This window comes from Mauremys mutica, chromosome 17, assembly GCF_020497125.1.
Source record: "Mauremys mutica isolate MM-2020 ecotype Southern chromosome 17, ASM2049712v1, whole genome shotgun sequence".
NCBI classification, from domain to species: domain Eukaryota; kingdom Metazoa; phylum Chordata; order Testudines; family Geoemydidae; genus Mauremys; species Mauremys mutica.
Window position 1 is genome coordinate 29,706,143 of NC_059088.1, and position 26,935 is coordinate 29,733,077.

Below are 26,935 nucleotides of genomic sequence, written 5' to 3' on the forward strand. Positions count from 1 at the left end.
TGGCTCCATAATTAAGGCTGCATTGAGATCAGAATTTAAAGCAGAGATTAAATCCAATCTGTACGAGTAATAAAGTGTACCCAACTCCAAATTTATGTTCAAAATGATTTCTGAGAATTTTCAACTAAATGTTAGTTTACAAGTTATAATCACTTTAGATGACCCCAATAAGATCCCAAGAGAAAAAAAATTCTTATTTCCAATATGCAAAAAAGACTAATTTAGGTATTGTAGCAAGATAAAAGACACAGGGTATTCTTTAATGTGTTCATATTTTATTAACAGTATGAATAACTATTTCTAGCCACGTTGCAGTGATAGCCAACTAATATTTTCATTGTCAATTATTTGTCAAATGGTTGCTTCGAGAACCTAAATTTTCATTTTAAAAAATATTTATAGTCCTTATGGTTGTGAAGAAAACCTAAGTGTAAAGCAATACAGTATTTACTTCCCGAATCTGCTGATAGCTTCAATTTTTTTCTCTAACATTGTGCATTTTTGTAGGTGTGTTGTGTACACTTCAATTTTTTTTCTAATATGTATTACATATGATTCTGATTTAAAGTCAAACATATAGAGGTTTGCTTTTGAAAAAAGAAATTCTGACTATGTAAGTCACCTTTCTATTCTCAGCATCATAGGTGAAAATGCTAAAACTGAAATTTTAAAACTATAATTGTCATTAAGTTATTAAATGTAGCATTGGAAGATACAAGTTAAGGGCAATTTTCACTTCTTTGAGTGCACTGAAGGTGATGGCATTGTTGAATTGAGAGTGACTGCGTTAAGAGTATTAGGCCTTGGTCTGGTCTACACCTAAACCATTGGTTGATCTAGGTTTGGTCACTCAGAGGTTTGAAAAATTCATACCCCTAAGAGATGTAGTTAAATCGACCTAAGTCATGGTGTATATACCATTAGGTCAAATGGAAGAATTCTTCCATCGACCTAGTTACCAACACTCAAGGGATGGACTACTTATACCAATGAAAAAACCCTTTCCATTGCTGTAGTAAGTAGCTATACTACAGTGCCTTATGTCCACACCAAAATAGTATTCAAAGCGATTTATTTAGCATCTTAGGTCGCAGTAAGTAATCCTCCTTGGAACAAGAGGAACTCCACTTTGCAGTCACTTCATTTGCTCTAAAGTTTGTGTGGACCAATTTCTAACTACTGTGCTGTTGGCAGTCCTCCAGCTAGTATCCCAAACTGCACTACTTCACACCTGGGTTGACCTGCCTTGTACTTGGGCTCTCCATTGCTCCAGGGTCATCTTGTCTTAATGTAATATCTCTGTTTAAATGCTGGCAGGCAGATAGGAATGCCCCTTTTCAATATCAGACAGTAGTGAGATCACATACTGATGATAGCAGCCATGCTGCCCCCATGCTTCCATGTGGGAACATGCAGAGGTCCTGGACTTGGTTGGACTCTTTGGAGACATACATATGCAGTTCCATCTGAGTAAGCTTCATTGTAATGCTGACATCTACAAGGCCCAGTTAGCAAAAACAAAGGTGAATGAGCACTTTCAGAGCTGGTCCCAGTGCAGAAGACAAAGCAAAAGGAGGTCTGGAATAAGTACCTGAAGATAAGGGACCAGGACCTTCAGTAATGCCACTACCACCTGCCCATATTATGAGGAACTGCACCACATTTTTTAAAGCAATACCATCACTAAACATAAAGCTCATGTGATAGATAGCACCACACACCACATGGCAAGTGCCCAATAATAGCGCCAACTCCTTGCTTGACCTGAAGAATGCCATGCTGTCCAACCAGGAGGAGATTTATCATGGTAGCCAAGAACTACAGGACTTGCTTGATATGGACAACGCACAAGAATCCAATGCAGCCATATGGAAATCACTGTGGAGGAGAGCTCTACCATCACCCTGCCTGAAACTGTTGCAGAGGAAAGCTGTGCCACTAAGAATTGTGTTGTACTATAATATAGACACTTTGGGGAATTTAAACTACTTTTTCCTGATATGGGATTTTCAGCACCAACTTGGGCAGAGTTAGAAGACCCTCTTCACCTGCTATGCATTTAAACCCTCTCCCTCCCAATATGCTGTCCATGTCATCTGTGCCACTGAACTTTATTTTTTTTAATTCTCTTTTGTATCTAGCCCTACAGCCACCAGTACCTTTTCTGCATTGCAGAAAACCCATTCTTTACTGAGACGTTTTCTGCTTGCTCGCACTTTCCTCCACCCCATGCCTCCTTTGCTCAGGATGTTGGCACCACAGGTGTTAAGAAAGGAAATATACTGCATATAAAGCATCTTTAGTGTAGCCCCACAAACAAACAAAAATGAGAAAAGGTACAGTCATTTATGTTCATTAGTGCACTCAGGTGTTACTGAACTTCATAGAGTTCATGAGGTAAATGCCTCAAATCAGGCTACAGAGACAGTCAAAATGCACAGATATTTTAAAGCGCTATAATATATTTGGTGTGACAGGGTCAGGCCAGATCATAGAATCATAGAACTTAAGATCAGAAGGGACCATTATGATCATCTAGTCTGACCTCCCGCAAGATGCAGGCCACAAAAGCTGACCCACCCACTCCTGAAATAATTCTCTCCCTTGACTCAGCTATTGAAGTCCCCAAATCCTGATTTAAAGACTTCAAGTAGCAGATAATCCTCCAGCAAGCGACCCCTGCCCCATGCTGCGGAGGAAGGCGAAAAACCTCCAGGGCCACTGCCAATCTACCCTGGAGGAAAATTCCTTCCCGACCCCAAATATGGCGATCAGCTGAACCCCGAGCATGCGGGCAAGACTCTCCAGCCAGACACTCAGGAAAAAGACTTTCAATATCCCAACATTGACCCTCGGTACTAATTACCAGTGGTTGCACGTTATTGACCTATTGACTAAATCACGTTATCCTATCAAACCATTCCCTCCATAAACTTATCAAGCTTAATCTTAAAGCCAGAGAGGTCCTTTGCCCCCACTGTTTCCCTCGGTAGGCTGTTCCAGAATTTCACTCCCCTGATGGTTAGAAACCATCTAATTTCAAGCCTAAACTTCCCGACTGCCAATTTATATCCATTTGTTCTCGTGTCCACATTAGTACTGATCTGAAATAATTCCTCTCCCTCCCTGGTATTTATCCCTCTGATATATTTAGAGAGCGCAATCATATCTCCTCTCAACCTTCTTTTGGTTAAGGAAAACAAACCGAGCTCCTCAAGTCTCCTTTCATACGACAGGCTTTCCATTCCTCGGATCATTCTAGTGGCCCTTCTTTGTACCCGTTCCAGTTTGAATTCATCCTTCTTAAACATGGGAGACCAAAACTGCACACATTACTCCAAATGAGGTCTCACCAACGCCTTGTATAACGGGACTAGCACCTCCTTATCTCTACTAGAAATACCTCGCCTAATGCATCCCAAGACCGCATTAGCTTTTTTAACGGCCACATCACATTGCCGACTCATAGTCATCCTGCGATCAACCAGGACTCCGAGGTCCTTCTCCTCTTCCGTTACTTCCAACTGGTGCGTCCCCAGCTTAGAACTAAAATTCCTGTTAGTCATCCCTAAATGCATAACCTTACACTTCTCACTATTGAATTTCATCCTATTACTAATACTCCAGTTTACAAGGTCATCCAAATCTCCCTGGAGGATATCCCGATCCTTCTCCGAATTGGCAATACCTCCCAACTTCGTGTCATCCGCAAACTTTATCAGCCCACTCCTACTTTTGGTTCCAAGGTCAGCGATAGATTGAATAAGATCGGACCCCAAACCGAACCTTGAGGAACTCCACTGGTAACCTCCCTCCAACCCGACAGATCACCTTTCAATACGACCCGCTGCAGTCTCCCCTTTAACCAGTTCCTTATCCACCTCTGGATTTTCATTTCGATCCCCATCTTTTCCAATTTAACCAGTAATTCTTCATGCGGTACCGTATCAAACGCCTTACTGAAATCAAGATATATTAGATCCACCGCATTTCCCTTGTCTAAAAGATCTGTTACTTTCTCAAAGAAGGAGATCAGGTTGGTTTGGCACGATCTACCTTTCGTAAAACCATGTTGTAATTTGTCCCAATTGCCATTGACCTCAAGGTCCGTAACTACTCTCTCCTTTAATATTTTTTCCATGACTTTACATACTACAGATGTTAAACTAACAGGCCTGTAGTTACCCGGGTCACTTTTTTTCCCCTTCTTGAAAATAGGAACTATATTAGCTAATCTCCAGTCAAACGGTACAACCTCCGAGTTTAGAGATTCGTTAAAAATTATCGCTAACGGGCTTGCAATTTCACTCATCAATTCCTTTAATATTCTAGGATGAAGATTATCCGGGCCGCCTGATTTACTACCCTTAAGCTGTTCAAGTTTGGCTTCTACCTCGGATACTGTAATTTCCAACCCCGCACCTTCATTCCCATCAGTCACTCTGCCACTATTCCTAAGCCCTTCATTAGCCTCATTAAAGACCGAGGCAAAATATTCGTTTAGATATTGTGCCATGCCTAGCTTATCCTTAATCTCCACTCCGTTTACAGTTTTAAGCGGTCCCACTTCTTCTTTCTTGGTTTTCTTCCTATTTATATGGCTAAAAAACCTTTTACTATTGGTTTTAATTCCCTTCGCAAGGTCCATCTCTACCCGGCTTTTGGCCTTTCTCACTGCATCCCTACACCCTCTGACCTCAATAAGGTAGGTTTCTTTGCTGATCCCCAGATGGATACAGGAGAGTGTTAGAAGGCAGATATATTAGTCCCAGATTAAGTAGATCCCTTTTCCCTGAGTAAGGTAACAGGGGCAGTTCCAGAACAAGCAGGAACTTGCTAGAACCAATTAAGGCAGGCAGGCTAATTAGGACACCTGGAGCCAATTAAGAAGGAACTGCTACAATCAATTAGGACAGGCTCGCAAATCAGGGCACCTGAGTTTAAAAAGGACCTCACTTCAGTTTGTAGTGTGCATGCGAGGAGCTGGGAGCAAGAGACACTAGAAGCTGAGAGTGGGAAGGTGTATTGCTGGAGGATTGAAGAGTACAAGCGTTATCAGACACCAGGAGAAAGGTCCTGTGGTGAGAATAAAGGTGGTGTTGGGAGGAGGCCATGGGGAAGTAGCCCAGGGAGTTGAAGCTGTCGCGCAGCGGATCCAGGAGGCACTCTAGACAGCTGCAGTCCACAGGGCCCTGGGCTGGAACCTGGAGTAGAGGGTGGGCCTGGGTTCCCGCCAAACGTCCCAACTCCTAATCAGACACAGGAGGAATTGACCTGGACTGTGGGTTCTACCCGAGCAGAAGGTCTCTGGGCTGTTCCCTGACCAACATGGTGAATCTGTGAGGTGAACAAATCTGCCAATAAGCACAGGACCCACACAGATAGAGGAGGAACTTTGTCACATTGGATACAGAGTACTTAAAGCAGAATTCTATTAAATTTTGCAGTACACTTTAAGCTGACCTATAGGAGTAATAAAAGAATTCAAGACAAAAAGATAGTGTTAAATTTTTGCTCAAAGATTGCCTGGCAAAGCAGCTCTATTAGGGTTCCCCATATAGCAAGGTTGTTCCCTTCTAATCTTGCAGCAGCTGCAGAGAAACCATCCATTTAAATGACAGCGTTGCATATCTTCTCCTTCTGCCCACTGCCTTTTTGAACAGGAACTTTCTCTGTCTACTGGTGACTTGGCTAAATGTGATGTCATCCAACATAAAAACAGCCTGCCGAGGTTCACGTGCAATTGCTAATGTGCCACCATCCATCTAAAAAGAGAAAAGATGCATCCAGCCATCAACCCTACAGTCCACAAGAAAACTACAAAATGAAGAGATACCTCCAGGCATCCACTCTACAAATTTCAGGCACCCCTGAAAACTAAATATAATGCCAGACACCACGAATATTGTGAAGTAAGTTTGAAAACATCTTACCATCTTAAAAGGAATCACAGAGTGGGAAGAGATGATGGGAATGGCATTCCAAAATTGTGGGAAAAGGAATTTTATTAGTATTGGCTTTCAAACTACCAGGGACTTATTGTTCCACTCCTGTGGTTTTTGTTTTTTTTCCTGATTTCCCTTAACACCTGTAATTGCACAAAAAGGGGAGTTGTCACCCACAGAGAGGCTATCAAAAAAACAAAATGATACAGATGATCTCTTCCATTAAGTATTCTCTTCATCAAAATAGAGGGCCATGATGAAGGCAGAGTTGTGCAGGGAAGGTTTTCTGGAGCACATGGCCCTGGAGAGGGACATGATGCAGTCAATTCAGACACAGCCAGCTGCAATGAAGCATCTTTTGATGCAAAGATCAAGCACTACACCTCAACGTTCCAACGTCACACGAAGCGTGGAGAAAACTCCATATTGGAACTGTCATTTCAATCAACCTAATTACAGGTCCTTCCCTCTACATCCAACCTTGCAGGAGATGGAGAATGAGCATCCTTTCATCCACCCGATCTTCAGGACTTTTAGACTACTCCTTAGTATTGCAACACCTTAACAACAGTGTTATTAAAAGTTTGCAATATCTTCTCTTTTATTTAGAATGTGATCGGGCAGAGGCCCCACAGCGGCAGAGAAGGGATTAAGAGGAGCCTATGCGCCCAGTTGGCCCCACCCACATTATGCCTGCAGCCAATGCCAAGCATGGAGTGGGAATAAAAGGAGAGAGCCTGGTTCATCTGATGGCGGGCTGGCCAAGAAAGAGGACAGAGTTCTGCCTCTCTACCTGAAGGAGCTTTGCTTGCAGAGTTCCAGAGGGATGGACCTGCTAACCGGAGCAGCCACTAGGGAGGAGTAATTAGACCAAGAGTGAGTGATGCATAAATAAGAGACTATTTGGGACACAAGTCTGAAGGGAGATAGATGGGTACCTCACTGGAAGGTTGGGGGATGGCCCAGTATTGAGTTGGGTTTGCCTTCTGTTTCAGGATTTTTCAGGGCTTCGCACCTCCAACTCCCACACTGGGGATAAGACTGAAGGGACAATTACCTGGTGTGACAGAGCCCCACTACAGTGGGCCGCAGAGGCGAAGACTTCTCCCTCCTGCCAGGAGACCGGCAGCCCTGTCAGGGCACCTGGAAAGTCCACAAGGAGCACTGCTCCTCCCACACTTTCAAAGCAGCATTGTCACTCCCCCCACCCCCTGCCCATTCAAATGCATTTTCTAACAATTTAAAAAAGTAATTCACGTACAGCTAAACTCATCCAACTTTTTCAGAAGATAAGCTGGGTCTCCTAGAATGACAGGAAAAAGCATAACTCCATTAATGTCCGGTGTTCCAATGAACAAAAGTTCTTTTGCTCATTCAATAGGACAGGCATGAATTTTTAAATATCCTTGCATCATGGACCTTTCCAGATCACTCCACATTAAGTGGTGAATCTTCCACAATGATCAAGCAGGCCTGCCATACCATGGAGAAATACCCCTTCCTGTTAATCCTGTCTTTGTCCTGGTGCGGGGTGCAAAGAATAGGAATGCGTGTCCCATCAACAAACCTAATACAGTTTGGGAATCCCATCTGTGCAAATACATCAATAACCTCCTGTACACTGCCAAGCTTTGACATAACATAACAGCATCCTCCTCATAGCACTACAAACCTCCACAACAGCACCCTCAACAGTTGATTTTCCCACATCAACCTGGATTCCCTACCAACCGGTAGTAACTGGGAGTGGAAATCTTCCAGATGATGATGGCAACATGCTTCTCCATATTAAGGAGAGCTCCTGTTAGTGTTCTGCCACTGCAACTCAGAGATGAGATCTGCACAGATTTCTAGGAAAGTTGAAGCAAGTTGTGTCACTACTGCTAGTCATCCCAGTTCTGCATCACTATGCTCTCTCACCAGTCAGTGATAGCTGGCCAAGACTAGAAGTGATGTCCCACCGAGTACAGGTGCTCCACGTATATGCTCTGCAGAAGCAAATGCTCAATTTCATCCTCAGCCATTAGCCATACCACTGCAGCATCAACAGCTCTATTAAAGCTGCAGAGCCAAATTGATCCACTTGAGCAACTCAGAATGCATGTACATCATTCTGTTCATATTAATGACTGTCATGATCATGGTGCTCAGCACTGGATCCTCCAGGCTGCCTGACATCAGTTTGAAAATGGTGCTGGCAAAATGAAATGGATGACAAGAGAGGAATCATGGAAGTTTGTTAGTTGGACCTCAAATTCTATATGTCCTGTAGTTTCTGGTATGCATCCTACAATGCCCCACAAGAAAAAAAAAACAGAGCAAAGCAGCAGAACAGTACATCATGGGATATTTGCCCAGTAATGCTGAATGGCTAGTGGACACTGCTGCCGAGCTATGTGGATGCAATGATCAACAATGGAAATGCCATAACAAAGTCATGTGGAAACACTTTAGTCACTACTTTTAAATCATGACAGAGCAAACAAACTACAGAGTTGTAACATTGCCATGTAAAGGTCTTATTGTGTTGCTGAATATTGTGATGGCAGTAGGCTAATTCTTGGACGTTGGAATTGTGTTGCTTATGATTTCCTTACTTTTAAATATTTGTTGTTGTAAGGAAACACACTTGATAAAATTTAATTCAAAATAAACAATTTTTATAGGACTATGGTATGCATCAGAAAGCTATTATTATGGAGGCCTATAGTGGCAAACAAAGAACAGTGACAGTAACCTCATCTCACTGCCTTCCACTTTCAGTCCACCCTCGTCACCTAATGCCTAGAAAAATAGATAGGCTTTGAAATGTGCCTAGAAATTTAACAAATGTGTGCTTTGGTAGATCAAGCAGATGAATTCCAGAGCCAAAGACTCCCCACATACAGAAAGCCCTGCCAACATCCTTCTTCCATTTAAACAAGAGGAGTTGTAGCTCAAGTGTCTCTACTGCTCACAAATGCAGCAGTACCACTCACAGAGAGAGTGGCACTGTCTCAAGCAACTAGGTCCACTTAAAAATCAGTACCTTTAACTCCACCCGAAAAGTAACAGAATATAGATTACATAGAACTGATGCAATGTGCTGAGTGGCTTGTGGCTTAATAAAAAGGTGTGGTATTTTAAGCTTCCATATGCCCTCACAATACAGGTCCATTGAGGCAGCACTGCAGTAGCCTAGACTTGAAATGAAAAACCATATATGAAGAACTGTAGCACTCATCTTGTCAAAAACTGATGAAATTCTTGGTCAGTGCCACTGTAACAAATAGCTGACACATGCTCTCAATCAGGGGTGCAGATGTAATCTTTGACAACTCTTCATGTTGCTTCCCCCAAACTACTAGTTATCTCAGTCTTGTCAGGGTTGAGCCTCAATGAACTGGCCCTCACCCAACAATTTCATTTAGACCTCAGGTCATTTGTTCCAGTGTCAGCCAATTCAGATGAGATGGAGATGCAGAGTCGGATGCCATCAGCATACTAAAAGACACCACAGTCCATGATTCCATGCTAACCTTCTTAGTAATTTCATATAAACATTCAACAGGAAAGAACAGCATGAAATGCTGCAGAACCATCCATGAAAAGAGATCTCAGGATAAAAAGCAACTGCCCAAACTACCACCTAGAACCTCAGGACTAAGGAGAACCTCCAGTCACCTGTTACAGTCCACTTTGTGGTCAACTGTATGTAAGATAGCTGACAGAACAAAAGGGACTCAAAAAGGACACTTTATTCAAGCATAATCGAATACAGTAGAACCTCAGAGTTACGAACCTTCGGGAACTGAGGTTGTTTGTAACTCTGAAATGTTCATAAGTCTGAACAAAACATTATGGTTGTTCTTCCAAAAGTTTACAACTGAACATTGACTTAATACAGCTTTGAAACTTTAGTATGCAGAAGAAAAAATCATTTAAATTAAGATGGTTAAAAACAACACAGTTTCCTTGTAAAAAAAATTAACCCCCTCCCCCCCACCTTTTAAAAGTAATTTACATTTAACACAGTACTGTACTATATTTGCTTTTTTGTGTGTCTTGTCTCTGCTGCTGCCTGATTGCGTACTTCTAGCTTCAAATGAGGTGTGAACAGTCAGTTTCTAACTCTGAGGTTTTACTGCAGTATCTCAGAACACCAGCTCTTTATATGTGAAGAATGTTTATAACATGCCTTCATATCCAATTCCTCAGCAGTAAACGCAACAGGGACAGACTTGAAAGGGAAAAACCTGGATATGTCTTCTTTGTTGCTTCCTTATAATGCATAATGATGACTTTTGAAAGTTTTTTTTTTTTAAAACATTTTAAATGGCAGGTTTTGCCCAAGCTGGCAAACTCTACAGCTGAGTCTCCACAAGCTTCAAACACCACCCCCACATCCAACAAGCTAGCTACCTTGAGCTTAACACTGCACTTTTAATTTGAGCTAGCAATTGTGTGTGTGGATGTGGGTCCGGCTAGGGATAACCTTCAAGATATACCTTGAGCTAACGATGCAGTGAAGACATATCTATGTTTACTGGAGAACTAGAGCAGAGTGTGAACATTATGTAATTGAGAGGGAAAAGAGGGAAAGAAATTTTTAGTTAAGCAATTTAAAACTCTGTTTTGTTTGTTTTTGTTTTCCTCTACTTAACTTTAAATGCTAAAAATTCTCAAGAAAGCCTTTGATAAAGATTCAGTACTTCCACTGTTTCAATTAAGGTGTAAAAAACTACCAATGTACATCTTCTATGACCAACACATTTTTTTTTTAGCAAAACTAAGCAAAGACTAGAACTTACATTCCTTATATTTGAAAGACAAGGTGGGTGAGGTACTATCTTATATATTGGACCCAGACCTAAAGAATAGCTCTGTGTAGCTCAAAAGTTTGTCTCTCTCGCCAACAGAAGTTGGTCCAACTGAAGATATTACCTCACCCACCTTGTCTCTCTAATATCCAGAGACCGATGCAGCTACAACACTGCATATATTCCTTGTATTTATAATGTTAATCAAACGGCAGAAAGAGACATTATAAAAAAGGGTTTCAGACTTTTACCTATTATTGAAGGACAAAAAAGCACAAGCTCCATTTTAAAAAAATCCTTTGCAAGTCACTCAGAGTAATAAAGAAAAATGGTTCTTAACTGCTCTGGAGAACGACTGGAAGGGGCACTCTGCTGTTTACCCTCAATGGTTTTTTAACTTAAAGGGACATAAACTTCCATGTTTAACAATTAAAAAAAAAAAAAAAGGTTTTCCACACACTATTTTAATATGGCTTGGCATGGCAGGAAATTTTCTGTTTAATTTCAATACTACTTTATGGGAATGACAAGCCAAACAAAGTGGTGCCAAGTGTTGAAGAGACAGACCCTCTCAGGTCTCTGACACAGGATGGAAAGTGCTCAAGATGAGGTTTCACAGTGTTTAGATTTTTATCCCATGTCCATTGTCATTAGCATGCATTCTTAATTTGGTGGTAATTTGATATCTAAAGTGATGTTTGGAAAAGAACTGGAAAGGGGCGAGGCAAAATTAGTTTGGAATTAAAATAATATTAAAATGAAGACATTCACTTCAAGCCCTTAATTTTCAGAGATGTATTTTATTTATTCCATTTTTACTGTTTTCTTTTTTGTTTTAAAAATACACTTGAAGCTCTGGGTATATTTCCACATGACAAGTTTTAAAAAAAATAAATTCAAACAAATCTTTAAATTCTACCAACTTATCTCAAAATTCTTAAATAAGCCACTTCCCATCAAAATGTATTCCTTTTCCAAGGAAAAGCCTGGAGAACAAATAGGCCTTGCAGCATGACCACAGATTCAGCCTATGATGATCCACAGACTCAGCCTATGATGAACTGAGGGATGTTAAATCTGAGGGATGTTAGATCAAATGCACTGGATGATCCAGTCTAACATGTGGAGAAAGGTGATATCCAAAGGCAGAGCATTAAGAGCATTCCAGACACATTTTATGTAGGATTCCTCTTTCTTCTTTAGTAGTGGTCTCTGCAATCCTTCTGATTTGACTCTCCACCTGTCTACTCTCTCACTTTCTAGGACTTGTCTACACTGTGACGTTGTCGACAAACCTTTTGTCTTTCACGGGTACTTAAAGACAAAAATTTTGCCAACACAAGTGACAGTGTGAATGTGGCTTTGTCGGCAGGAGTGCTCTCCTGCCGACAAGGCTAACACCGCTCGTGGGGCTGGAAGTATTTTGTCAGCAAAAGTGCTGACAAAAAACCAACAGAGAGTGTGTTTAAACATGCTGACTTTTAGCGACAAGGCTGCGTAGACACAGCCTTGTCGCTAAAGGCTGCGTAGACACAGCCTTGTCGCTAAAGGCTGCGTAGACACAGCCTTGTCGCTAAAGGCTGCGTAGACACAGCCTTGTCGCTAAAGGCTGCGTAGACACAGCCTTGTCGCTAAAGGCTGCGTAGACACAGCCTTGTCGCTAAAGGCTGCGTAGACACAGCCTTGTCGCTAAAGGCTGCGTAGACACAGCCTTGTCGCTAAAGGCTGCGTAGTGTAGACAAGCCCTAGCTGTTTTTTTTTGTTTTGTTTTGTTTTAAACAGTACAGCAATCAAAGAACTGGGGAGATGAGCCACTGAAGCCACCTACAACTTCCTTCATTCTCTGGCACACACGGAGAAAGGACATTCTGATTCAGTTCACCTGGACAACAACATGGGAATGGAGGCCTGGGGAGTGGACCCAAGCCACCTGCAGTGCACAGCAAAAAGCTCCATTATCAAAAAATAAAAACTGTGGAAAATAATCATCAGTGAATTTTACACTGAAGTATTTTCAACTATGAGCCATGAACTGTGTATATTTGTATGGGGGTGGGAGGGATGCAAATAAAGAGTATTTCATGGTAACAAAATAAATTAACGTTGCCATAGAATTTAGGAACTGTTGCCAAGAAGCAACCATCAACCACCAACCTGTCTGTAAACCCCAGCTATAATCAACAGACTGTTAAAAATGCCAGAAGATTTTTCCATATAGTGCACAGTTAAGTAATTTATTCAAACAACTCAAATATATATAGATACTCTACATTTACATCTTCCTTGGCATGTATTTGCAGTGGCTTTAGTGATAACTTTAGTGGCACGGCAGCATGGTCTTGGATCTGCAACTAGAGTTCAGGAATGTGGGAATTATATACTAGCGTAGATTGACTTCAAATTAAAGTGATTTAAAACCTCATATTTTAATCCTGATTTAAATCAGCAAGCAGGAAACCTTATTTTAAATTATCAATTTTAAGTTTTGTTTTGCATTTGTACTTTTTAGTTATCTTCCTAATGAAAGGCTGATTCTCATTGATTGGTAATCATTAAACCACGTGGATTTGGAATGAATTATAGTCTTTACACTAAAATTGGGACTTCATTTTGCTACCCAGGAAGACGAACTGTATCTAGACACATTTATTTAAGCAATTTTAATATACATTAGGATTCCTCATTTTTACATTTTTATTATGTTAGAAAATGATGAATGACACATTTCCTATTTACTAGACTACGATAGTTATTTTACTTATGATTTGTCTCAAGCTCTATTTGGATGGAAATTGGAATTCAATTAGAAATAAAAAACAGCATTTTAATTTTTTTTTTATTAAATAAAACTACCTTAAAATGTTCTGATACAAACTTTTTTTCCTTTATCAAAACATGTTTGGCATTTAAAATTAACCTATTTATTAAACAAAGGAAGCATTATCTGTAACTAGTGAGTTGTACTGATTGTTTCTGATCACCCTATCCTTCAAGATTTTAGAATCAATAGATCTGATCCTCTCACACCTTCACATACTGGAAGAGGAAAATAACCTTTCCTTCTTTTTCAATTCCCAATCACTGTCTCAACTTTTACCTGGTCACTAAACTGAACTAGTTGAATAAATTGAAATGAAGAAAATATTCTTTCAGCATTGCAGAAAAGGCCACTGCTGTCAAAAGCTGGTTAGCACTTCAACAAACTCTGGTTCCAGGTGCTAGTGAGTGACTTCCACCAGTTCAGTGGTTTGACTTTCTTTAAAACTTCAGCAGCAAACATGTATTGCTTGAATATTTTTTTCAAGCTTCAATGTTATTTTTAAATTTATGTTAATACCAGAGCTTTGGAGCGGAGCCCGGAGCTGGAGTGCAGAGCAGCTCCGGAGCAGTGGAGCTGCAGGTTTTTGCCTGGAACTGGAGCAGAGCCAGAGCACAGCTCCAAAGCCCTGGCTAATACAGTATAGTAAATTTAGGTCTTAACACAAGTCGCCATCATTTCAAATTTAATTTTTAAAAAGGTTTATTTTAAATAAGAAAAATGTATTTAAGTATAAATATCTGAGTTTATTTTTAAAAAGTCATCCATTTTTAACTGTCCTGTTATATCCAATATTGGAATTATTCACAGAAGTACATATCAGTGTGAAATTTGTTTCTGCTTCCTCCCATGCAGTGAATATCCAAGGGGTCTGACAAAAAATAAAATAAAGTTTTATGCTATTTGCAGTGGTATTTTTAATAAGCTTGAGACAAAGTAATTTCTGACATGCAATAGGTTCACACAGATTAACCAAAATGAATATTAGCCAGCAAAACACAGTGGAGAAAAACATATGTTGTCTTTGCTTTATACGTGAAACATTTTGCATGATTTAGTCTGGAGGAGGAAGGAAGGAAGACTTTAGCCATCACTGTTATTACACTGTATCTATTCTTTAAGGGCAAGGACAAATGCTTAAAGTTGAGAATGTGCTTAAGTGTGACGATCTCCTCAATGGGGGAGGCTGTGTGTGTCAGCCAGCAGAAAAATCAGGTCCTTAACATCACATGACCAAAGAGTTCTATTCTGCCACCTCCAGTGCGTGGGTTCTGCCTGATAGATGTTGCTGGCTGTGTGTTTATACAGGCGACTTAGCTGGGGAGGGGCACAGGACAGGGAAATGGAACACCCTCCAGTCTTGGGAGATTCCCACAGCAGTAGCAATGTGGAAATTAGGGGGACTTGTGTTGAGAAAGGGAGCTGACTGGCAGGAAGAGGTGTGGCATATTCTCAGGATGAATTGTCCAGGGTTGCCACATGGAGTGACGGTAGATGGTGGTAGGATGCTGAGGGAGTATAAAGAGAAGGGTGAATAGTTAGGGAGGTTGGTAATAAGGGGAGATGGGTATTTAAGGAGGGTTGGTTTAAGGGGGAGCGGACTTGGCCCTCAACTCAGCATAGTACTTCAGCACGTTTAACTTTAAACTTCAACAGAATGTAGGCACCACACAAATGTTCTGCTGAATCATGGCCTTAGATAAGTAGTGAAGAGAGGCAGTGAAAAGGGGCACTTTGCTCCAGAATAGCATTTTAGTTGGTTGGGGAAATTTTTATGCATATTGGGAAACTTATTTTGTAACAAGATGTGTACATAAAAAAGTAAGCAATCATGCACACTTATTTTTGTAATCCTTGTCAACTCATCCTATTTATCCTATCTATTACTGTAGCTCTTGTTGCACATCTTATCAGAACAAGAGTTCCTTGAAGCAGGGGCTGTCTTCTCATATTTGTAAAACACCTAGCACATTTTGGATGCTACTGAATTATAAGCAGTACATTGTAAGTCTTCATTCCATCAGATCCAATGTTCTTTTTCCCTTCCAAACACTGACTAATGAGTAGCAATATCAATGGCTAGGATCTAAGCATTAAAATAACTGTTTAGTAGGGAAACAAATATGGTTACTATAGTGATGAGCATGGTATAAATACACAGTTGTCACTGTAAATGAAGGCAAGAGACTAAAAATGGTACTGCTATTTACTCTGGTCACATCCACTTAGGATACCAGCAAAAACTAGTTTTTACTACTGTAAATACTACAACAAAGTCAAACTAGCTAATGAAGAGCAAAATGAATTTTCTGCTGAGTCAACCATCATCAAGAGAATGGCCATTAAATTCTGAGACCAGAGTCTTCATTGCTTGTAATGATACACAAAACAGTCAACATACCACATGATCTTGCGTTGGAGACAGAAAAACTTGGTTTAGATTAGCAATTTTGAGTTGACTTGACCTGGAAATTATTAGTGGATATTAAATATGAAATGGGGAGATGTCACTTCTCTGACCATAACTAGACTTTAGAATGAAGACTATTCTTCAGATATGTATTTTATACAGGGGTGTACCTTGGCCAATAGCACATACAACCCCTCACAGGATAATCTAGGAGTCAGGAAGCATTTAATAGTATATAAACACTACTCACTTGTTTTGAAGGATAATGTTCGTTCTTTTCATCTGTCATCTTCCCACTCTTTGATGCCTTTCTTGGTTGCTTGATAGTGGTTTTTATGGCAGGCCGGCACACATAATTCTCCAGGTTCTTAGGGGGCTTTTTAGTTCTCTTAGCTTGAAGACCAATTTTCAATTTTAAATTTCCCTCAGAAAAATTTGTTTCTTTCACTGAAAACTGTTGCTGTGCATCAGTCAGACCCTCATTCTTCCCAGTCTCAGTGTTGCTCCCCTCCCAGTTCTTCTTCTTAATATCTTCTTCCTCCTTGGTGCTACTCTCTAGATCTACTTCTCTCTTGCCTATCACTATGTCAGTGTTGACTGCAGAGGGGCTTTTCCCAGAAAAACCTTCGGAATCAGAACCCAACCCTAACATAGCAGTATTCTGAGGGTCCATCACAGGTGCAGTATATGCCTTCAGGGGATTTTAGGGAAGGTTTACAGAGGTATGTTCCACAGAAAAATCTCTTCTACAACTTGCAACCACATCTTTTATACTGTAAGAGAAACACAAAAAATAGAATAAACAATTTTCTATTTTAAAGAAGAAATTAATGAAACATTCTTATAATTGCTTTCTGGTCAATAAACATAAAAAGCTTATTTCTAGACAAAAGTTCCAAACAATGAGCACCAGATCCATTCAGAGGGTATGACAAAACCCCCAAACCTCTGCTGATCTACAGCAGGAACCTACCAGCTCTCTTCTGTCAAGCCATCATTTTTAGGTATTGGCTAGTTAAATTTAATCTTATTACTAGTTTAAAAGCCTGCAACTGTAGGTCCTATAGGGCCTTTTCAATTGAAAGCTCCTGAACAAATACAGCCAATGTCAAAATTATTTATCAGTGGCACTTACCCACTCCACCCCTACAGCCCCACTGTAAAACTGGAAGCAAAAATCTACCCAGTTTTCCATCCACAAATCTCACCCCAGGTTTTTTGTTTGGTTTTTTTTGGAGATATAGGCAACTTTTGATCTCAGTTGTTATTCAAAAATCCAAGTCTCAAGACTGGGAAAAATAATGGGATAGTCTGTTTCCTGGTGTTTGCGGGAGATAAAAACAGTTATAACACTTAGTGGTGAGATTTGCCATTCAAAACTGTTTTCTCCCTTCTAGCTGACCCCATTTCTAATACAACTGCTAATGAGGCATCTCTACTCAGCACAGATTCATTAAAAGACACCATAGCCATTGCTCACTCCAGAGGCTCAGACACACAGACTTTAAAGTAGACACTAGCTCCTGATTGTGTTGGAGAATAGGAAATGGCTATTATGACAGAATGGAAATCTGCTAAATGGCAGCTCAGAACTACCACCCACTATAAAATGGTAGAAGAATACCATTATTTACTGTTTAATCACCTGCAAGAAATTAAGTAACATTTTATGGTTCCAATTTCACACTATAACACAAGAAACAATTTCTCTTTTAGAGCTGATAAATATTTTCTGTTCTAGAAAGGATTATTTCCCATTAGTATTTCTTCATATTTATACATACATACATACCTTTAAAGGGCAGAACACTTTTAAAGGCTGTTGTCATGGCAACATTCTCCCACCATGAAATTTGATCAGATTTGCTTTCTTTCAAGTTTCTACAAGTTGCAACTTCCACTGCACCAAACAATCAAGCAATCTTTTTTCTTAGCAACTTTGCATTTAATAAATTACACATACTAACTAAGTTGGAGGCCAAGCACATCAAATAGAAATGACCCTGGGGTTAAAGTAGTACTTGAGACAGTGTTTTCTGCTAGATTTCAATAATTATTTTCACACGCTAAAAAAAACATCAAAACCCAAAAAACCAGTTGTCCTCTTATCCAGTCAGTATGTATTTTAGTTTTGGTTTTTGCTCAGCCTATCCCTCTGTTCCATCTCCAACATATCAATCTAACTCAGTTCTCTCTCATAAGACTACAATTAAGAGGAAGGTTCTAGAAAGTTTCTTATCTGTAGTTGGAATGGCCACTACAAGTGCTCTATCACTGAAAAGTTATGAAAGGTTATTCTCAACTCAAAAATATTTCTTAGAGCACACTACTTATTATCATTCACACCCCCATGAAATATTTAATTACAGAATAACCATAGTGAATAGTAAAATCCTCCTTTAGAGGGGGGAAAAAAAACCCCTACAAAACTTGCCAGTAAGAAATCCTCACTGTTCTAGAGTTCCCCAAAGAAAACTCAGATTAAGTATTCTTCTAAATCTTCTTGGAGGGTAACTGGATAGTGACTCACATGGCTTACAGCTTTGTGAAGAATATTTACTGAAAGATCCTGTTCAAAATCCACATCTTTCTACTGCTGCAAGAGATATGGGCACTCACAGGAATCCAGTACTATGTCTCAATATGTGCTCTCTTTCTCAACATCAAATAGGATTTGGTGTGAATTTAAATTGCACTCATAATACCTTACAAAAATATCATGTCTTTGTTGACAAAATACCATATATACTTGTTCATAAGCCAAATTTTTTTTTGTAAAAAGGGAAGCACCAGAGACAGGGGTTGGCAGGAGAGGTGGAACACAGCCTCTCCCCCAAACAGAGGCAGGGGCGGCTCTAGGCATTTTGCCGCCCCAAGCACGGCAGGCAGGCTGCCTTCGGCGGCTTGCCTGTGGAGGGTCCGCTGGTCCCACAGCTTCGGCGGACCTTCGCGGGACCAGCGGACCCTCCGCAGGCAAGCCGCCGAGGGCAGCCTGCCTGCCGCCCTCGCGGCGCCAGCAGAGCACACCCCGCGGCTTGCCACCCCAAGCACGCGCTTGGCGTGCTGGGGCCTGGAGCCGCCCCTGAACAGAGGGAACAAGGAGAGTCAGCACAGCCAGCAGAGACAGAAGGGAAGAGGCGGGGCCAGAGTCTCTCCAGTTCTGGCCACGCTGCTTCCCCACCAGCCTCTGAAGCAGCTGCAGCTCTGGGGCTGGCAGGCTGCAGCCACGCTACCCGGTCTGGCCCACCGGAGCAGGCTGCGGCCAGGTCAGACATCCTCCCCTCACCCCCGCAGATAAGGTGGGAAGGGACGGGATCGGGAGAGTGTGAGGGTCCCAGGCTAGGGGTGGGGTCATGTGGGGGGTGGCCACAAGGGTTACTCCTGACTCCCAACTTCTCCCCCATAAAAAATTTCCCCACCAGTTGCTGTCCCGGCCCGTCAGGGTAAAAAGCTGGCACGCTGGGACACTTTGTTTACTTAGGTTTACCTCCGTGCCTGTGGACACTCGAGGTAAACAAACCATCTTGGCCCACCAGCAGCTTATCCTGATGGACCGGGAGCGAAAGTTTGCTGACCCCTGAATTATAGGGTCAGCTTATGAACGGGTTATAAAAATTTTTCATTTTTACTTATCCATCTTGGGGGGTGGGTGGTCAGCTTATAAACTAACCGGCTTATGATCGAGTATATACGCTATGTCTGAAGTTTGACAGTTATAATCAATAGGTACACCTTGCCCATTAAGATTCTAAGGCCAATACAAATATCAACCATCATAGCCTTGGACTAATATTCAGAAGTTTAATTTGATTTTGTCTGTCCAGGGATGAGATATCTTTTGCTCCTCTTTCATATCCTTTTTGAATAGGACAGGGAATTCTAAGAGAGGTTATATTTAAATTTTATTTTAGAGTATGCTAGAAGAGAAGCAATGAAAAGCAAATGGAAAGGCAACACATTTTTACAGGGAGAAGGAAGATTCTGTGTATTTTTTTTGGTTACTATTCAAGGATGTGCAGAACTTAAAACACAGGAAATTTCTGAAGGATGGCAGGATCCTGGTTTAAAAATCCCAAATTTGAATTTCTTTACTGTGTATTGACTTATCCAATAATTTTATTTCCTTGAGATAAAGAGCAACACTAAACGCATTAATGTAAGGATTAGGGATTTCAGACATACATTCTGATCATGTTGTTCTTTTTCGTTGGTTCTAGTTTCATTACCACAGGTTGGACTCTTCTAACTCAATATGCACAAAACTTGATCTGCCAGGTTTGGAGAAATTGAAGCTTGTCATCTCCTTACCAATATAAAGAAATGGAACACACAACTCCCATTCTCAAACCTTCTGTGTTGGTCTATTCCACTATACAATACAAAATGATAGAAAATGGTTGTTTCTAACTACAGCTCCAGAGCAGGTTTCAACAGTTGATCACAAGGCGCTGATGACCTTCTTACATGACAGAAATGCAATAGATGATACAACACTACAATGGTTTGAAACATGACCCAAATAGCATTAAGGGCAACTGATCCCCTTCCCTAAGAGTTCTCACTTGCAGAGTCTGGCAGGAATCTACTCACCCTCAACATTTACATGAGAGCAGTTTGAGAGACTGTGAGATAACACAAGCTACACTGCCAACAATATGTTGAGGACACCCACCTTTAACTAACCTTTACAACAGTGGTTCCCAAACTTTAAACAACCTGTGAACCCCTTTCACTAAAATGTCAAGTCTCACAAACCCCCTCCTAAAAATGAATATTGCCAGGGATTTTCTCCTTTACCCGAGTATAAATTATAAAAGCAGTAATCTTGGAAATATAAAATTTGTTTTTATGACATGCTTATTACACACTATTATGAATTATTATTTATCATTAAAGTATTTTTATTACATTATGAAAATGGCAACACTCTTCCAAGATTTCACTTTCGTAGCTTGTATCATTTTGAATAAGCCTGTTATTAGACAAGGCTCCTACGTTTCATCAAGGAGTATCAGATGTGAAACAGCATGAAGGTATTTAAGAAGCCAACTCAAAGTGTTCCTCCTACACAAGCATTCAGGTCTTGAGCAGTCCAGGCAAACAATGCACATTACAACAAAGCTTAAACTTGTTCTTCATAATAATTTTAAAATCAATACTAGCTGCCTATTTAATTTAAAAAACAGCAAAAAAAAATCCACCTCCCTTTCCATTTCTTATAAAGAGTCTTGAAGTTTAAATCTCAGTGTGATAGATATGCTTGCTTTGATCTGCTTAGCTCTTGGTAGTCCAGGGGCTCCGGGCTGCTGGTACTGTGCTGCCAGGGGTCCATAGGGACAGCTCTGTCTACCATTAGGGAATTCCCCCCCTGCCCCCCAAGAACCCGCTGTAACATTTCGCGAACCCCAGTTTCAGAACCAATGCTTTACAACAAAAGCAACAACTCCATCTTAAAAGAGATCCCAATGCCTGTTGGATATGTTCAACTGGCTGATTAGTAACTGTGCAAAGAAAAGAGTAAAACAATTTTGATGGGAAGAGGGAAGTATCAAGGAATTGGCCAAGCACTGATCTCTTACTTTTGTCATCTGCCCTCCATTCAAAATAGTATAAGATATTGGGGCTCTGCAGATTTAACCTTAGATGATCAATTAGTGACAATGGCAAGAAATGCATTCTTTCATCTTCAGCTTGATACGAAACTGTTACTTATTCTCAAATAAGGATATAGCTCCAGTCATCTATATTTTCATCTCCCCATTCCCACTACTTTGATATAATAGCTGTAGCAAAGGGAACTGAATTTTCCACAATTAGCTCTGCTACAGGCAAAATCCATCCAATTTGCTCTAGCAGATTCCAGCTGGTAGAACATAGCAGACCACCTTCTCACTGAGATAAGCCATTAGGGTATATCACTCCATTGCTCTGTACTCTTTCATTGGTTCCCACTGCACTTACAATGACAATTCAAGCCCTAGTGCTAATACTCAAAATATTTTTGAATCAGGACTGTTACCTCTGAAATTGACACTTTCACCCATGACTCAGCGAGACAGCTGCACTTTGAGAACTATACAGAGAACAAAGTCTAGTTCAAAACGTGTGAGAATCGGAGGTAGCATGTTTTTTATCAAGTGGGATGAGGTACCAGAGAAGAAGCCAAAGTCTGACTGCTTTTCAAACATACTGTAAGACCCACCTATTCCCTAAATGTTTTCCCACCATAACCAAATCAAGAGAGAAAGTGAGCATGGGAGCGGGGAGAGAATCACACCAAGCAGTACTTTGCAGAGCCAGAAAAGGTTCTCTGGAGCATACACTCTCTCTTAGTTACTGTTCAAAATGGACAACAATGTATATCTAACTTACTTGCTCACTGGTAAGGTATTATGTAGATGGCCTCTATCAAAAAGCTTAAGACAGATAGAAAACATCTGTAGTGATCTCTAAAGTTTTTCTAGTTTTACCAGGTCAAATTTTACCTAGTCAGTCACTGACAGATAAGAAGAGCCACATGACTGGAATGTTAAAATCACTAGATATAACCTGTTTAGGAAGGATTGAATGGGCAAAAGGCAAGGCAAGGCGAACTGGCACTCTGTCAAAAATGGCACTGCCTGTTTCCAAGTCACCAAACAACTCGGAAGCAAATAATCCTGAATGCTTATAGATCAATGTCCTAACAGATAAAGACCAAGATGGGATACTAGTTGGTGTCTGCTAGGGACCACCAAAAATCATACTAGAGAACACGATGCCTGCATCACCTATCTATAATGTGTAGGAATAAAAGATTTATTATGAGGGAGTCTGATTGAGTGACATATGCTGAAGGTCTCATTCTGCCTGTACTAAAATGTCCTTGGAATGTCTAAAAGTTGCAGATTTCCCAATTCAAAAAGTGCTGCACCCAACATAAGGGAATTCTGTATTAGACCTCATCTTGACAAGTAAAGAGGAACTGATCACAGAACTGAAAATCAGTGGTTGCTTAGGAACAAGTAATCATGACTTTATTACATTTGTTACATGTAAACAGAATAAAGTGCAAACCAGTAATATGTATACTTGGTGCTTTAAAAGAGCCTAACTTCACAAAGCTGAAAACAATTATAAGCCAAATCAGCTGGGAGAACGAATTTAAAGAGAAAATTGTGAATAATAATTGGGAACTGTTTAAAAACATTTTACTACATGCCCCAAAAGCCAGGATCCCAGGATTGAGCAACAAGACTTCATGGGTTAAAAAACAAACAAACAATCTGGTTTAGAGAGTAAGTGAAAGCATCTATAAAATATAAACACATATATAACAAATGGAAAACAGAGGAATTTGATAGCAATTAATATAAACCGGAAGCTAGGAATTATAGTAAATTTGTAGGGAAAGCAAAAGGACACAGGAGAAATCTATGGCTAGCGTAGTAAAGGACAAAGATAAAGAAACCAGAGTGATACAAAATCAACATGTCACACATTAAATGGATTAAGATCTGGCTAACGGATAGGTATCAACATGCAACTGTAAATGGGAAATTGAGTGGGTGTAATTTTAGTGCAATCCTGTGGAGATTGATTCTTGGCCCTACACTATTTAGTACTTATCAGTGACATGGAAGAAAACATACAATCATCACTGATAAAGACTGCAGATGACACAAAAATTGGGGGAGTGATAAATAACGATGGGGACACATCGCTAAAAAAGAGTCATCTGGATTGTTTAGTAAACTAGGCACAAGCAAATAATACATGTTTTAATATGGCTAAATATAAATGCACACATCTAGGAAAAAAAGAATGTAGGCCATACTTACATAACGGGGGACTCTATCCTGGGAAGCAGTGACTCTGGAAAAGATTTGGGGATCGTGGTGGATAATCAGCTGAACATGAGCTCCCAGCACGACACTGTGGCCAAAAGGGCTAATCTGATCCTTGGATACATAAACAGAGGAATCTCAAGTAGGAGTAGAAAGGTTAATTTATCTCTGTATTAGGCACTGGTACAACCACTGCTGGAATACTGTGTCCAGTTCTGGTGTCCACAATTCAGGAAAGATGTTGATAAATTGGAGAGGGTTCAGAGAAAAGCCAAGAGAACGATTAAAGGATTTGAAAACATGCCTTACAGTGACAGACTCAAGGAGCTCAATGTATTTAGCTTAAGAAAGAGAAGGTTAATGTGGACTTAATTACCATCTGTAATTATCTACACAGAGAACAAATATTTGATAATGGGGCTCTTCAATCTAGCAGAGAAAGGTATAAAACACTCCAATGGGTGGAAGCTGAAGCTACACCATTCAAACTGGAAATAGGACATACACTTTTAATAGTGAGGGTTAACAACCACTGGAACAATTTACCAACTGTTGTGGTAGAGTCGCCATCACTGGCAATTTTAAAATCAAGACTGGATATTTTTCTAAAAGATATGCTCTAGAAATTATTTTGGGGAAGCTGCATGGCTTGTGTTATACAGGAAGTAAGACTGATGATCATAATGCCTCCTTCTGCCTTGGAATCTATGAATTAGTCTACTAAGGACCTGACCATTCCTATTGATTTTATGTGAAAGATACTCAGATGCTCATATGGAAGATACTAAGGCTTGGAAGGATTAGATTTTTCTATGTCAATTTCACCATACACACACAAACCAATGAAAAAATATTTCCATAGGTAATCATCAAAATTCACAGATAGGCAAAGTAAGAAAAGCACTGTTTGAGAATTTCTTAGAGTTTGATTTAAGGATGTTACTTTCTGTATTTTGACATGTGATATTGACAATTTGTGTTTTAATGGTTATAAAGCTTTTTGAATTTCAACATCTACTGTCATTAAATAATTGTAGGACCATCCTAGAATTTCCCACAACACTGAAAATTTAAATAGCTCAAAATAAAAAAAAAATGTTCGAAACCCATAATTTTGTGCAACTGCAAAATTTAAAAATCAAAATAGAAAAAATGCTTAAAAACATTGATATCAGTCAAAATGATAAAAAAAATCCAATTCTACTGAGACTAAAGATACTTCATGTGAAAAATGTTTGTACCCCTAATCTTGCATCTTTCTTTAAGACAGTAAGATCTTTGGGGTGGAAAAAGCTTTTTACTGTCTGTATAGGTCCTAGCACAATAGAGCTCCAGATTAATCTAACTGTAGCCTCTAGGCACTACCGTAATCCAAATAATACATTAGAACAGCTAGCAAACACTGAAATCTGATTGAACAGGAAGCAACATACTGCATTTTCAAAGCACTGAAATCTACTCAAAGCTTAAGAGTATGTTCAACTCACCAACAGAAACTAGTGTTAGTTGATGAGAAAATACAGCAGAAATATTTAAACCAGAACAGTTACTAGACAAAATCTTCATGGTAATTGTATTTCTGCACTGAGCATGTGTCATTTCTAAATTGATGACTTGCTAGTTCATTTGCCATTTGAACAAGCAGATGCAGTAACCATCTATAGGCATGACTTTTCTGAGGCCCTCTAGTGGTGAACAATTTCTAGAATTAATTTTCTTCAGCTAAGCCTTCCAAATACTTGTTCTTTGGAAAATAAATGCATCACACTGTTTTCAATACTCTACACGTATGTGAGCTGCAAACCACACACAGCTAAGAAACAAAATGTAAGCAGTTTACAAGCCTATATCAAAACTTATAAAGTACCCAAATTGCAATTCTTTCCATGATGGGTTGTTCTGTACTTGGCTATTACTGCTACAGAAAGACAATCAGCAGATAAGGCATCTCTTTTTCAGCTCTTCATGTGCCAGCTTACAACTAATGGATCTGATTAGCAAATCCTCAACTACAATATATGAAGCTATATCTGCAAAGAAAATTGATAACATTAGTGTTCTCACTGACCCTAAAGAAAATCAGCCAGGACTTGCAGTATTGAACACACAAACTTTCCTGCAACTGATGTTGAGTACCTGAAAGCTCCTGGCAGATGCTGCAGATGAGCTGGTGATGCCTGAGGCACTGGCGTCCATGATTAATATCTCCCATTCTACCTCTCTAAACACCTCTCAGCTGAACATGGTGACATGCTGTAACCATCGCTGATGAGAGCTGGAGATCCTCCTGCAAAGGATGATCTTATCCTAGTTGATCTAGAGATACTATTAAAACAAAGGCAGAAAGTATATTTCGCTCCAACCAACACCTACCAGCCAGAGCTTTTCAATCTCAAATCCTCTTCCAAACAAGGCATCTTTGATGTTGCTGCTCTCAGGCTTTCAGAAAAGATCCTTATAAACATCAGCAGGGGAGCAGAAAACCCTAGTATTTTTTTCTGAATTCTAAACTGCTATTTAAAGGGCTGTCTAATTTGAAAAAAAAATCTAGTTTCTGATAGTCAAATTGAAAGCATCTCTAATTAATCCTCACACCACTCACAGGAAGTAAATGGATAAGTATTATCCCCATTTTACAGATGGGAAAGTAGACACAGTGCTTGTGATTCGCCCAGGGACACAGAGCAAGTCAACAGTAGAGCTGGAATCAGAACTCAGGAATTCCTGGCTCCAGTCCCTATATTCAAGACATAAGACCAAACTACACCTCCAAAAGTGATGTTTCCTACATACTGATAGGCAAATAAAAACTTGGTGAGAGGATAAATAGATTTAAACTAGCACATGAATTTTCACTATCTAGAGTTAAAGTACGGAATGCTATGGAAACTCCATGTAATACACACCTCTTGGATCTATGCCCACCCAAGTGTTTTTTCCTCCTCTGGTCTCCTAGTGAACACTATGCAAAACACCTCCAACTCTTTATAGCTGTTTACTTGCAAATGAAATTTGTTGAATCCACCAGCTTGTAAAAGAATCAACACATTTTAAAGTGATTGAAATCTTACTGTATTGTAGACTAAGCTGGATGTGAATAAGCACTTTGTCTCTTGCTGCTACATCTGGCTCCACAT

General features: G+C 40.0%; 1 protein-coding gene across 1 annotated transcript in view; it reads right to left on the minus strand.

Annotated features, from left to right (window-relative positions):
* ASH1L (ASH1 like histone lysine methyltransferase) overlaps window positions 1-26,935 on the minus strand; it is a 151,803-nt gene that overhangs the window by 114,211 nt on the left and 10,657 nt on the right. The window contains exon 2 of the mRNA XM_044990933.1: window positions 16,223-16,745. Within this exon, the coding sequence (XP_044846868.1) occupies window positions 16,223-16,645 (423 nt within the window). The 5' untranslated portion in view covers window positions 16,646-16,745. The remainder of the gene's footprint in view (window positions 1-16,222; window positions 16,746-26,935) is intronic.